This window comes from Convolutriloba macropyga, chromosome 4, assembly GCF_964194025.1.
Source record: "Convolutriloba macropyga chromosome 4, txConMacr16.3, whole genome shotgun sequence".
Lineage (NCBI taxonomy): Eukaryota > Metazoa > Xenacoelomorpha > Acoela > Convolutidae > Convolutriloba > Convolutriloba macropyga.
Window position 1 is genome coordinate 69575152 of NC_134471.1, and position 13332 is coordinate 69588483.

General features: G+C 34.3%; 1 protein-coding gene across 4 annotated transcripts in view; it reads left to right on the plus strand.

The window, feature by feature from the left end:
• LOC142337856 (uncharacterized) overlaps window positions 1–13332 on the plus strand; it is a 77846-nt gene that overhangs the window by 1738 nt on the left and 62776 nt on the right. For 3 of the 4 annotated variants that reach the window (XM_075387447.1, XM_075387448.1, XM_075387449.1), the window contains exons 3-7: window positions 3259–3435; window positions 3933–4146; window positions 12361–12472; window positions 13011–13034; window positions 13118–13162. In XM_075387447.1, the coding sequence (XP_075243562.1) occupies window positions 3259–3435; window positions 3933–4146; window positions 12361–12472; window positions 13011–13034; window positions 13118–13162 (572 nt within the window). Of the gene's footprint in view, window positions 1–3258; window positions 3436–3645; window positions 3729–3932; window positions 4147–12360; window positions 12473–13010; window positions 13035–13117; window positions 13163–13332 lie in introns of those variants that run through there. The other variant, XM_075387450.1, reaches the window with a different exon arrangement.

The following is a 13332-nucleotide window of genomic DNA, read 5'->3' on the forward strand; positions in this document are numbered from 1 at the left end:
TTTTTCTCATTTGATTTTTAAAATCAAATAAAATTTTTTGCGTGTCCTCTCAACATAACTTTCAAAATTCCTAATTGCTCTCGAACGAAGTTTGAAGCAATAATTGTAGATATGTTTGTCTTTTTAGTTGCTCCCGAATGACAGTTTTGCAATTTTCTTCTAGAATAATCTTTGACTTCTCAAGTGATTTCAATTGTTCTCATTCCGATTTAAATTTTGTTTTTCAAACAAAACCGGTTGTCAGAGACTCGATGACAAGGGCCTGATAGCCCACTGGTTAATTGCCTCGTCGAGGTGACAGAATCGGACTCAGGAGGTTGGGTTTCGAATCTTACCGTTGGCTGATGTTTTCGCACCCATAAAGAAAAATTTATCACGGCTACAGCTCTGAATTAATTTGCGCCGACTGTCATGCGAGAGCATTTTTTCCGACCTGAGTTGGTTTATGTTTTTATGTTGTTTTACAGGAAGCACTTTTGTTCAGGTGGCATTTTAAGCACAATTTATTGAAATACCATGATGAGTATGCCTTGATGCCTGTTTATTCGGCATTGGAATGGAACCTAAAATTTTCTAACTGTAATAGGCTGCTAGTATAGTGAGTTTGAGGGCCTATGTTGTCACGTTGATTTGAGGTCAGCTCTTGCGCAATCGTTTGCATTTTTTACTGAATTGCATAGAAGGTGGTCATTATAACCCCCACGAAATAGCTTTCATTATGGCCTGTTGCTATAATCGGGATGGGGCAATGGACTATCTGACCTCTGAAAGGGGGCTATAATGGGAAAGACCCATTTTTTAACTCCTTTGAGCGATCTGTTTTTTTCATTCGTGAATCGTTTGTGGGTTCCACGTAATTTTGATCTTCGCTATTTTTAATTGGACGAGTTAGGGCCAGTTGAAGATATCTAATTAAATGTTATTTGAGCGCGGATTGACCAAACTAGAAATAGCACAATAGGTAGTAGAAAAACAGCACAACAGGTAATTAAAAACAGCACAACAGGTAATTAGAAAAATAGATTTAAAGGTGTTTCATTTTTTCAATGGTATTTTGAAGCAATTAAATCTTTAGAAGTAACAATTAAACCTTGAATTTGAAGTTTGAGAATTCACGTTTTTTCAGTTCATTTTTCTGCTACCTGATGTGCTGTGTGATTGCCTCAATCGATTTAGATCGACGATGCCAGTGTTACTCGTGTTGTGTCAGATTTTTAAAAACCTATAACTCGTATTTAAATTGCTTTTATTCAAAAATTAAGTCTGTTACTGAAAAGGGGTTGTAAGTTAAGCTATTATAAGGTCCTGGTAGCCAAGTGAATACTCAATCAGAATGTTTTTTTTTACTAGTCCGGGTAATCGAGCTCTTCCTTGGTCGGAATTTTTTGCACTCTGAAAAATTTGTAAAGGCTATAGAAAATTATCAGTCCCTCTCTGGATTAAATTGCCCGCCTGTCATTCTAGAGTATATTGCCCCTTGTTTGTCAGTTTGTTCTTAAGCACTGATTCAGCGATATGGTTTTATTTGAAAAGGGCATTCAAGAGCCATTTTCTTTAAAGAAATTAATGATTAAGAGTTTTTGAGTAAGAAATATTGGTGCTTTTGATTTATAATTCGTGTGCATGAAGAATAATGGGGCCATTTTAATTTAGACGAGATTTAGGCAATTTCATTTTGCTTTTTTTCTGTGGTATTGGAGTTATATTTTGACCACATTGCCACTTTTTATTTTTAAGAGGAGTTGGCTGTGGAGTTAAGTTTTAGCTGCTGAAAGTTTTCATCTTGTTTGATTTTCTAAATCAAATTAAATTTTTCCGTTTCCTCTCAACATAACTTTCAAAATTCCTTATTACTCTCGAACGAAATTTGAAGCATTTATTGTAGATACGTGTGTATTTTTTGTTGCTCTCGAATGACAGTTTTGCTCTTTTCTTCCAGAATAATTTTTGACTTGTCAAGTGATTTCAATTGTTCTCATTCCGATTTAAACTTTGTTTTTCAAACGAAACCGGTTGTCAGAGACTCGATGACAGGGCCCTGAGAGCCCGATAGCCCAGTGGTTAATAGCTTCGTCGAGGTGACTGAATCCGACTCAGGATGTTGGTTTTCGAATCTTACCGTTGGCTGATGTTTTCGCACCCATAAAGAAAAATTTATCACGGCTACAGCTCTGAATTAATTTGCGCCGACTGTCATGCGAGAGCATTTTTTCTGACCTGAGTTGGTTTATGTTTTTATGTTATTTAGCAGGAAGCACTTTTGTTCAGGTGGCATTTTAAGCACAATTTATTAAAATACCATGAGATGAGTAAGTATGCCTTGATGCCTGTTTATTCGGCATTGGAATGGAACCTAAATTTTTCTAACTGTAATAGGCTGCTAGTATAGTGAGTTTGAGGGCCTATGTTGTCACGTTGAGTTGAAGTCAGCTCTTGCGCAATCGTTTATGCATTTTTTACTGAATTGCGTAGGTGTCCATTATAACCCCCACGAAATAGCTCTCATTATGGCCTGTTGCTATAATTGGGGTGGGGGCTATGGGCTATCTGACCACTAAGCGGGCGGCTATAATTGGAAAGACGGATTTTCTAACGCCTTTGAGCGATCTGTTTGTTCATTAGTGAGTCGTTTTTTCTGTGCACGTAAATTTGATCTTCGTTATTTTTAATTGGAGGAGTTGGGGCCAGTTGAAGACATCTAATTAAATTTTGTTTGAGCGCGGATTTACCAAACTAGAAACAGCACAACATGTAGTAGAAAAACAGCACAACAGGTAATTAGAAACAGCACAACAGGTAATTAGAAAAATAGATTTAAAATTTTGTTTCATTTTTTCACTGGTATTTTGAAGCAATTATTTCTTTAAAAGTAACAATTAAACCTTAAATTTGAAACTTGAGAATTCACATTTTTTGAATTCATTTTTCTGCTACCTGATGTGCTGTGTGTTGCTGCTGTACGAAGCTATCAAAGCTATTGACTGGCAATCTGTCAAGCTGTTTTCAGATTTTTAAGTGAACTTTAAGTGGTCAAATATTGAGGGAACTTGCATTATCTTAAACTCAACTTTAACTTCATTGAATTATTTTAAGTTTTTGACTTTGGGAAACATCTGGGTAACATTTGGCGAAAAAGTATTTGTTTTATGCAATCCGTTAATCCAAGGCCAGCGTAATTCTGAAACTAGGAGGTGAATGGAGTGCTATGCTCGGGTATGTTACATAGATTGAAAGTATATGAGATCACTTGGGTTTCAGATTTCCGAGGCTATGACACTGGCGATAGTAGGTCCATGTCTGATGCCAATGCTTTCGCACATCGATCGAAAATGAACGGCCATCGCAATACCATTCGGGACAAACGACACGTTGATGGAAGTGAAGTGGATCTGGTTGAAACGACAGAAGTCGAAACTACGGATTACGAAAAAAGAGGTAAGTTGACGGTATGAATTTTAACCATTAGCCGAATTCATTCAAATCATCGGTATACTTTATAGTAGTTGTAAACATTATTTGATCTCATTATCGACTACAACATTATTGACTGACTGCCTCTTGCTCTTTGTCCTGATGTGAAGTGTCAACTATTGAGCAAGAATAGTTTACCGTTTTTTTTTTTTTCATATCATTTTGTCATTTTAGATTTTGATCTCAATATCCCAGTTCTTTCCATGTGGTGATGGGCTATATTCTGTGTCTCTATATAGATCTTCATTATTTAACAGGTCAGTAGTTACATCGTTGAAAATACTGAAAAACAATTGGGAAAACTTTATTAAGTGAATGCTGTATTAAGATCGGGTATATACAAGATTAAGAATGCTCTATTAAGATCTGCTGTATATATTATGGTCTCATTGAATCTTCCTTCTATGTTATGAAAATGAGATTTTAACCGGGAAAATGATCTGAAGAATTCAACTTTTTAGGCTTTGATCAGCATCGCCTACGGAGCAGTAGCGCCCTTAATAGCCGTCATCGTCATAAACCAAGAGGAACTAGCCTCGTTGAGACTATTGGAGATTCAGAGGGAGAAATGGGGTTGCTCTCTTCAGCCGCAGGGAGATACCAATCTGATAAAGAGCCGAATTTTTTAAAAATATTCGGAGAGGAGAGGTCGGGTCAAGCTAGCCGTGTTCGGAGGTTGGTTGATATAACTCTGGGTTTGAACATGAGCTCGTTTCTAAATCACAAGTATACTGAATTCAAGTTACAAAAAAGATTATATGTTTAATAGCCGGCGTCAGCTATTCAAATTACGAGGATTAAGGTGTCGTACTTGTTTACCATTCCAACAATTTGAATTGGATTTAAGCATTGTTTTTTTCACAAATAGAAGTATTGGTGGATAGCCTTTTTTGAGCAATAATTCTGTTGGAGTCTATTTGATACAGGTAAACAAAGTGTTTAGATAAAATACTCGCTTCTCGTATTTTTAAAAATTCCAAAGAAAAGTTTGTGATTTTGCAAATGGACATTTCAAAACATTTTTTGAAAAACTTGTTTTTATAGCTGCGAAGCTGTAAGCTGAGCGTAGCTATATTGCGGTGCTCTTGGTTTTTTACAATTCAAAGAATTTGAATTGTATTGGTGCGCTGTGTTTTTACGACTCGAAGAGGAGTATTGGAGAAGTCCTTTTTTTTAAGATGTGTTCACACATTTTTGTTGATCGTTCAAATGACTTTGATCGTTGAAAACGGGATAAACAGGTAAAGCTCAGCGGGGATTAAGTTTCATTAGAGGCCCAAAGTGGGCTTTAGTTGTCCTTCAAGTGCTAATAGTGGTGCAGCTGCTGGGATGGCCTTAATTAAAGGTTAAAAGGTCATTTTTAGGAGTTTTTGGGCTCAAATGGTGCAATTTTTCATGTTTTTGTGATTTTTTTGAGTTTATTTGTTTGATTAGTCTTAGGTTGAAGTTTTTAAAAGTTGACTAAGGTCGTTTGCGACACAAAGTTGCTTGTTATGAGCATTCTATGAGCTATAAGTTTTGGTACTACAAACACACCCTCGCGAAAGGATACTAGTTTTTGCAATTTTTCAGGTTTTTTGAAAATTTTTTTTTAGCCCTAGGTGCCAAGAAACCTCCTCTAGAGTTTGATAAAGGGTTTGATGATAGATTACTGCATAGCTTCTAGTGGTAATGGAATGGTTTTCTTCTTTTTGCCATCATGAATTTTAGCATTTTTTGACAAAGGTTGCAATTTTTTCATATTTTTTGACATTTATTGTCATTATTCAAGTTGTTTGAGTCCCAGGGGCCAGAAACCTCATTAGCGGTTGGATAATAAGTTGCTCAAAAATTTTTAGTTGCCATGGAATAGGTTTCAACATTTCAATATCACAAATTTTAGCAATTTTTTTTGACAAAATTCGCATTTTTCAGGTTTTTAAAAATATGTAGAATGGTTTTTAACATTTTAGTGTCTCGAATTTTAGCATTTTTTAAATGAAATCTGCAATTTTTTTAAGGTTTCCTAAAGTTTTTGTCAGTTTGTGATATTCGTCCATTCTCAAGTGCGAGAAAACCTATTCCACGTTCTGATAAAAAGTTACTGCATGGTTTTTAGTTTCAATGGATTTGTTTTCAACAATTTAACCTTTCGACTTTTGGAAGTTTTTTGTTAAAATTTGCAATTTTTTTCAAGTTTTTTCAAAACATTTGTATTTTGTTTTTTTTCTTGTCTCAGTAGACAGGCAACCTCATCCAGTGTTTGATAGTATGTTATTAAATAATTATTAAATGCTAGGGGGCAACTGAGTGGCTTTCAACTTTTTAATAGAACGAATTTCTATTTTTTGAAGTTTTTGTCTAAATTTTATTGCCTATCGATCTATGAGCCAATGAGTTTTTTAAAGCTTGGAATTGGGTTACTGGATAGCCTCTACAGACATAGAAATGATTCTGAAGATATTTGTATTACGATTTTCAGCAACATTTTCTGATAATTTGCGATTGATTTCTTTTTTCTAAATTTTTTGGTCATTTTCGAGTTAATTATCGATCTTCAAGGGCCAATGAATATATTTCAGGTCTTGCAGATATAATACTGGACCGATTTCAGAAACAAAAATTGATTTTGAACATATTTTTTTTGAAATAGGTTAAAGGGAAAAAATTTTGCCATAGGTTTGAAAGCTTCGAGTTTTAGCAATGAGTATATTTTGTTTAGTTTTTTTTTCTTTTAATTTCTCAACTTTTTGATGATTTTGTTTGTGTTCTGGCTGGAATTGTTCAAGTGATCTGCTGGTCAGGTAGAGTACGTCTGAGTTTTTCATTCAATTCTTTGAATTGTATTTCAGGACTTGTCCTGCTATGTTTTTTTGTTTCGTCGTCTGACGCTCTTTTTTCGTTTTACATTTGTTCACACACCAAAGCTGAAAAAGTCAAATTTTCTGAATGGCTTCTTCCTCTCACTAACGGCATTTGCGCGCGTGACGTCATTTCTCACTCGCTTTAGCGAAAGTTATTAGGTTATTTGCGTGATTAGATTTTGATCATACGTGACTTACCTCACTCAATAAAATGACTTTTGCACTTTAAAACTTAAGTTTAATTTGAATTTGTTTAAGGTCCAAGGAACTCATATGTGCAGTAAAGGTCCCTAATAAGAGGCTTCTTTGGAATGAATTTTAACAAGCTTTTTTAATTTATCGCTGAATGTTTTTTTAACCTAGTTTTTTGAGCGGCGTCGATTTTTTTTTCAATTTAGATCTGTATCTGTTTCTATCTCTATTATATGGCACGCAGGTCTATTCTTTCGCAACTATTCCGGCAATCTGCCGGCTATGTTGTTAGTTTTAGTTTGTCCTATTTAGCAGTTTTGTAGCGGAAACTTGTACTACTTATTGATTTTATGTGATGCAATTAATTCTTTGTGCAAATATTGAGCTTTAGTGATCTTTTCCTGAGTGACTTCTCAGGAAAGAGTCAGTAAAACATATGTAAAAGTCAATATTGCACATAAAAAATTTTGAGCACAGTCTTCTAAATAAAAATCAAAAGCAGAGAACGAGTGAATGATTTTTGTTCATGCATTATTTTGAGAGAGTGCGGGAAAACTTTCGATCAGCTTGTTTTAAGTTTTCAACACTTACTTACGTTTTTAAATGGTTTTCAACACACAATTTAATTTTAAAAATCAATTAGCAATGATTTGTACTTTTTTGAAAGTTATTGTGCTACAAATCTCTTTTGAGCTTGTAACTGGGTTCTTGCGTACATTTCAGCGCTTCTGAAGACATGAGCATCAAAAATTATTGCTAATTGTTAGTATTTGTAGCCAATTTTGAGTTTTATGATGTGCTGTTTTTCCTTGTTTCTTCTTGCCTCTTACATGCCCGGAAAGATTTCTTAGATATAGTTTTTTTCTGCTCGTTTATTTTTCATTCGAATACCTGGTATTAAACAAACTATATACAATTTATATTCTGTTTTCTTTTTCTCTGAAACTGTTGAGCTATTTTTGCCTCTTTGGCCCTTCATGTCAATTTGATCTGCGGTTTGAGGTCAGGTCTAGCATTTTCAGTTTTTCATCCAATTCTTTTGACTTGTCATGCTATTTTTTAAAATAAATTTTTAAATTAATTGGCACAATTTTTAACAGCCTTCCGTGATTAGTTTTAATCAATAATATTTTACTCAACCCTAAGTGAGTTTCTCAGACTAATGTCAGTTTCACTTCACGTTATTTTAGCGTTTTGAAGGTGAATAAAGTACCAAATGGTAATGGTCGTAGATAATAAACTATGCCGAAAAAAATTACGCAGTCTAAATTTCAGAAATTTTTGTGCAGCGCTTTTGTATATTAAATTCTGGCTGTATATTAAATCCAAAATTCCCTCCGCTCAATTCTGGTAAATTACTGTTGAATAGCCACCTCAGCTTCTCAACTGGCTATTATAGTGCTCATATTTTTTTTACTTCGTCGATTAAAATTTTTTTCGCTTTACCTTAGTTTACAGCTTGTTCAACATTTTGAGTGAAGTCTTTTCAACTTCTCTAGGCTAGTTTCACTCTTCTCTCATTCTGCTAAAAGTTATTTTAGACAGCAGTTGCTCAGCAAAGCAATTCAAAATGAACAGAGTCAGTATAAAAAAAACGGAATCAGAAATTGAAACCGGATGAACCCATAAAGCCCAATTTTAGATGCCCGTTACTCGAACTTTGTTCTTAGTTACCATCTCTAATGCTTATTTTGATACTAGCCCTTGTGGCGTTTCCTCCGAAAAAGAGGTATGTTCAGCTCCAAAATGACATCAAAATAGTTTGTACTTAAAAATTGTGTACACAAATCTTTTTTTTATTAATAGCCGCACAGCGATAGCTGGGGCTATTATTGGCCTTCTCTTGGTTTTTTTTTATTTCGTCGTCATGATTTTTGTTACGACCATATGACGTCACAGCCACTTTTTGTTCATTTGGTCATGCAATTTCAACTGAATTTCATGTGTGACGTCATTTTTCGCTCTTAGTGGAGCGAGTTTTTTTGTTCATGCGCGTGATTAAATTTTTGGTCACACTTGACTTACCTCACTCTCAAAAATGACTTCCTCACTTTGAAATTGACTTTTATTTACTTTAATTCAAAGAGATAAGGTCAAATGGGTTTGTGTCACTCTAAATGAAGGTTATTTGAGATCAGCTAATAGAGGCAGCAATAACTTATACAAATTTTTAATAAAAATATAACAGATCAGCCTTAATGAAAAGACGAATTTTTTTTACTGTTTTTTTAGACTGCCGATCTACGAATCTATTGCGGCTATTTTCTGGCAATCTGCCAGCTATGTTTAGTTTTTTTCTCTTCTTTCAATCCCAATCTTGGTTTTGGGAATCAGTGGCGGCTATTTTCCGGCAATCTGCTGGGTATGTTTATATTCTACTGCACGAAAGTCTATTTTTCATTGGTTTTTACCGTGTCTATTTTCTTATGCTTTGCTGACTATCGAATGCTGTTCTTGTGAGGTTTTGGTAATCAGGTATTTAATTTTTTTTTCAATATCTGGATTGTATTTCACAACTTGTTGCACTATCTTTTCAATTCTTTTTGCTTTTTCCCAACTTTTTTCGTTGTGCACAAGTCACCAGTTTCACGTTTGTCTTCTGACTTAGTGTATTCTGACCTTAGTCACTCTTTCGAGTGAATGGGGTTCAGATTTTGTCGAACATTTTAACGCAAGAAGACGGTGAAAACATTTTTAAATAGTTATTAAATCGTTGTGCATTAGGTTATCAGAATGAATTACATGGATGTAATTTGGTATTGTTGTATTGAGCTTCAGAAGCTGAATTAAGCAAAGTCATCTAATGCAACTATTTTTGTCATTTTGTACCTTTTTTCATTCTCAAGCGGCATATTTCCAAATATATGATTTTGTTGCTAAATTTTTTTAAGTTGAAAGCCTAAATTGGCTCTGATTCCAGCAATTTTAGGTCACTTGCACTTGAAAACGTTAAATCTTGAGAATGAAAATAGGGAAATAGCAATTGGAATGCGTCCAGTGTGAAATAAATCTGTTTAAAAGTTTTTTTTCTCATTAGGTAACAATTTTGTCAGCAGTAATAGCCTTTCCTCAGTCAACTTTTCATTAACCTCCCGTGTCAGAAATCAAAATTGAGCAGTTGTTTTCACTTTTCACCCGAATTTTAGTGGGGGCTGAGGAATTATATTCCCAGCTGGGTTTTTTGTTCAGTTTTTTTTTACTCTTTTAACTTGTTCTGTTTTACTTGTTATAGCTGCGAAGCTGTAAGCTGAGCGAAGCTATATTGCGGTGCTCTTGGTTTTTTACAATTCAAAGAATTTGAATTGTATTGGGGCGCTGTCTTTTAAGATCTGTTCACACATTTTCATGATTTTTGAAGTCAAATTGGAGTAGTGATTTTGGTCACGCCGAAACAGGAAGTGCAGCGAAAAAGCGAGTGGTTTTGCGGCGTGAATTTTTTTTGCTCTAATTTTAAAGTAGAGTGAGAAAACGGTGTTTGAACAAAAATTCGGTTTCTTGGTAGTGATTTTTTGTTCACATGCGGCAATTTCACTCTGATTTTTACGGTTTTTTCGATTTTTTGGATCGGATTTTTTTCTAAATGGTTTTCCCAATCCATTCGCAGCTCTTTCTAGGCCTAGTTTTTTGTTTGAATTAAATTTTAATTTCTCGACAGTAGTTTTTTTTGTTCACATGCGGCATTTTGACATTGATTTTTTGTTTTTTTTTGTTTTTTTTATCTGATTTTTGTAAATGGTTTTCTCAATTCACTGATATTCCATTCTAGGTCTAGTTTTTTTGTTTAGTCAATGAAAATTCTTTGAATTGTACGTCAAGACTTGTCCTGCTATGTTTTTTTTTGTTTCGTCGTCTGACGCTCTTTTTTCGTTTTACATTTGTTCACACAGCAAAGCTGAAAAAGTCAAATTTTCTGAACGACTTCTTCCTCTCACTAACGGCATTTGCGCGCGTGACGTCATTTCTCACTCGCTTTAGCAAAAGTTTATAGGTTATTTGAGTGATTAGATTTTGATCATACGTGACTTACCTCACTCAGTAAAATGACTTTTGCACTCTAAAATAAGTTTAATTTGAATTTGTTTATGGTCAAAGGAACTCATTTGTGCAGTAAAGGTCCCTAATAAGAGGCTTCTGCGGAATGAAATTTAACAAGCTTTATTAATTTATCGCTGAATGTTTTTTACCTAGTTTTTTTGAGCGGCGTCGATTTTTTTTCAATTTAGATCTGTATCTGTTTCTATCTCTATTATATGGCACACAGGTCTACTCTTTCGCAGCTATTCCGGCAATCTGCCGGCTATGCTCTTTTTTGTGATTGTACTATCTTTCAAAGACGTTTTTTCAGAATTTTGTATGAAGTTGTATTTTATGTTACAATCGTGGTATCAAATCTTTTTGATGAAATTGGGGTTCTCCTGTTTCAGCTTTTTTCTGACTGGTTTTTTCATTTGTGGTTTTATATGATTTTATAACCTTTTGTTAGATTCATTATTTCATAAGCTCCATAGGTGAACATGGCCTACGTCACTCAGTGTGTACCTGGTTATTATCTATTTAATGATGAGCTCTTTAATTTTGATTATATTTTGAATCCTCGGGTTAAATTTACAGGAGGTCTTTTATTGACTTCTGTACTTGCTTATAAGTGTAAACTGTGAGTTTTAGATTTTATCGAAATTAAATAGAGGGCATGAAGGATTTTTGAAAATAAAAATGTTGCCTAAGAGACATTTCTGTTAGCGGTTTAGTTCGAAAACGGCATAGATGTTGATTTCGCATATCATTTTTGTTGAGCTTAACGTTTTTCGTATACACGTCAGTTCTTTTTAATAGCCGCACAGCGATAGCTGGGGCTATTATTGGCCTTCTCTTGGTTTTTTTTACAATTCAAAGAATTTGAATTGTATTGGGGCGCTGTCTTTTAAGATCTGTTCACACCTTTTCATGATTTTTGAAGTCAAATTGGAGTGGTGATTTTGGTCACGCCGAAACAGGAAATGGAGCGAAAAAGCGAGTGGTTTTGATATTGATTTTGACATTGATTTTCTGTTTTTTTTTGTTTTTTTTTCATCCGATTTTTTTTAGAAATGATTTTCCAAATTCACTCATTGTCCGTTCTAGGTCTAGTTGTTTGTTAAGTCTATGAAAATTCTTTGAATTGTACGTCAGGACTTGTCCTGCTATGTTTTTTTATTTCGTCGTCATGATTTTTGTTACGACCATATGACGTCACAGCCACTTTTTGTTCATTCGTTCATGCAATTTCAACTGAATCGCATGTGTGACGTCATTTTTCGCTCTTATTGGAGCGAGTTTTTTGTTCATTTGCGTGATTAAATTTTTGGTCACACTTGACTTACCTCACTCTCAATAATGACTTCCTCACTTTGAAATTGACTTTTATTTACTTTAATTCAAAGAGATAAGGTCAAATGGGTGTGTGTCACTCTAAATGAAGGTTATTTGAGATCAGCTAATAGAGGCAGCAATAACTTATACAGATTTTTAATCAAAATATAACAGATCAGCCTTCAAAGAAAAGACGAATTTTTTTGGTCTGTCTTTTTTACTGTTTTTTTAGACTGCCAATCTACGAATCTATTTCGGCTATTTTCTGGCAATCTGCCAGCTATGTTAATCTATTGAAATTTAAAGCAATATTTTAACTGCTTTTTGGAGTTGTTTTTTCGTGCTTCAATTGGTACAAAATTTAGCCAAGTATGTGAATTAGCGGACATTATGTGCCAACGCGTAATAGCAAACCCCCCTTGTTTGTTTTTCTGTGTGTTTTGAATTCAAGCGCATATTTCAATTGTGATAATTTAATGAATGATGTCTCAATAATTTTTTTCAGTGGTAGTGGAGCAGAGGAGGTTCACTACCTGGAGGAAGATTTGACCAGAGCTGAGCGCAAAATTGAGTCTCTCAAACAAGAAGTGTCACGACTCCAGTTAAAGAACTCGGATGTTAGCATATCTTCTACTTTTTATCACCCCAACTAATATTAGTCCAATATTAACCCTCGCAGATTGTTATCCCCAAATCCGATGTGTCTCTTCTGTTTTTGGTTGTTATTTTGTCTTACTGATATTTATAGTATTGCTTCTATTGCTTCAGTGTCTTGTCAGAAACTAAACCATGATTACGACGGTAATCAGTGATGTTGCCTATTAATAATGATTGCGTTTGGACAAAAACAAAGTAGTTTTTGAGTTAGCGCAAGTAACGAATAATTGCTTTTTGTGGTAAACTAGTTTTCTATAAGATTTGAAAGGTTACATATAATAGTTACATACAAGAATAGTTTTGAAACATTTGGTTAAAAGTTCGCTTTGAAATATCATTCTAAGTTCAAAGTCTAATGTGGATTTTTCAATTTTGTCTGTAATTTTGCATTGTGTATAGAAAACTGAAAAATGAAAAGTTGCTTTTTACTTGGACGATGATATACTTTTTGGTTTTTGTGCATTGTAGAGCATCTAGTAATCAGTACATGTGTTTTAGCTATCACACAGTTTAGCTTACCATGTAAGTTAAACGCGGCTTTATTTATAAAATTTTAATCTGTTTGTACTTTGAATAGTGCCTCATTATTTATGTTCTGTGTTTAGAAGAGAAAGAAAAACGCAGTATCCACAGACCCAAATTCAGTTCTGGTAAGCCGGATTCTATTTTTTTTCAAATAAGGATCTCAAATTTCAGTTCACTTTGCACTTGTAGATTTTTGTTGGTTCTAAAATACTGAAATGAATTATCGGGGAAACCAACTGACCCACGACAATGTTAATTTTTTTCATAAGCGCCTGATTAGGAAATTATCTTGTTT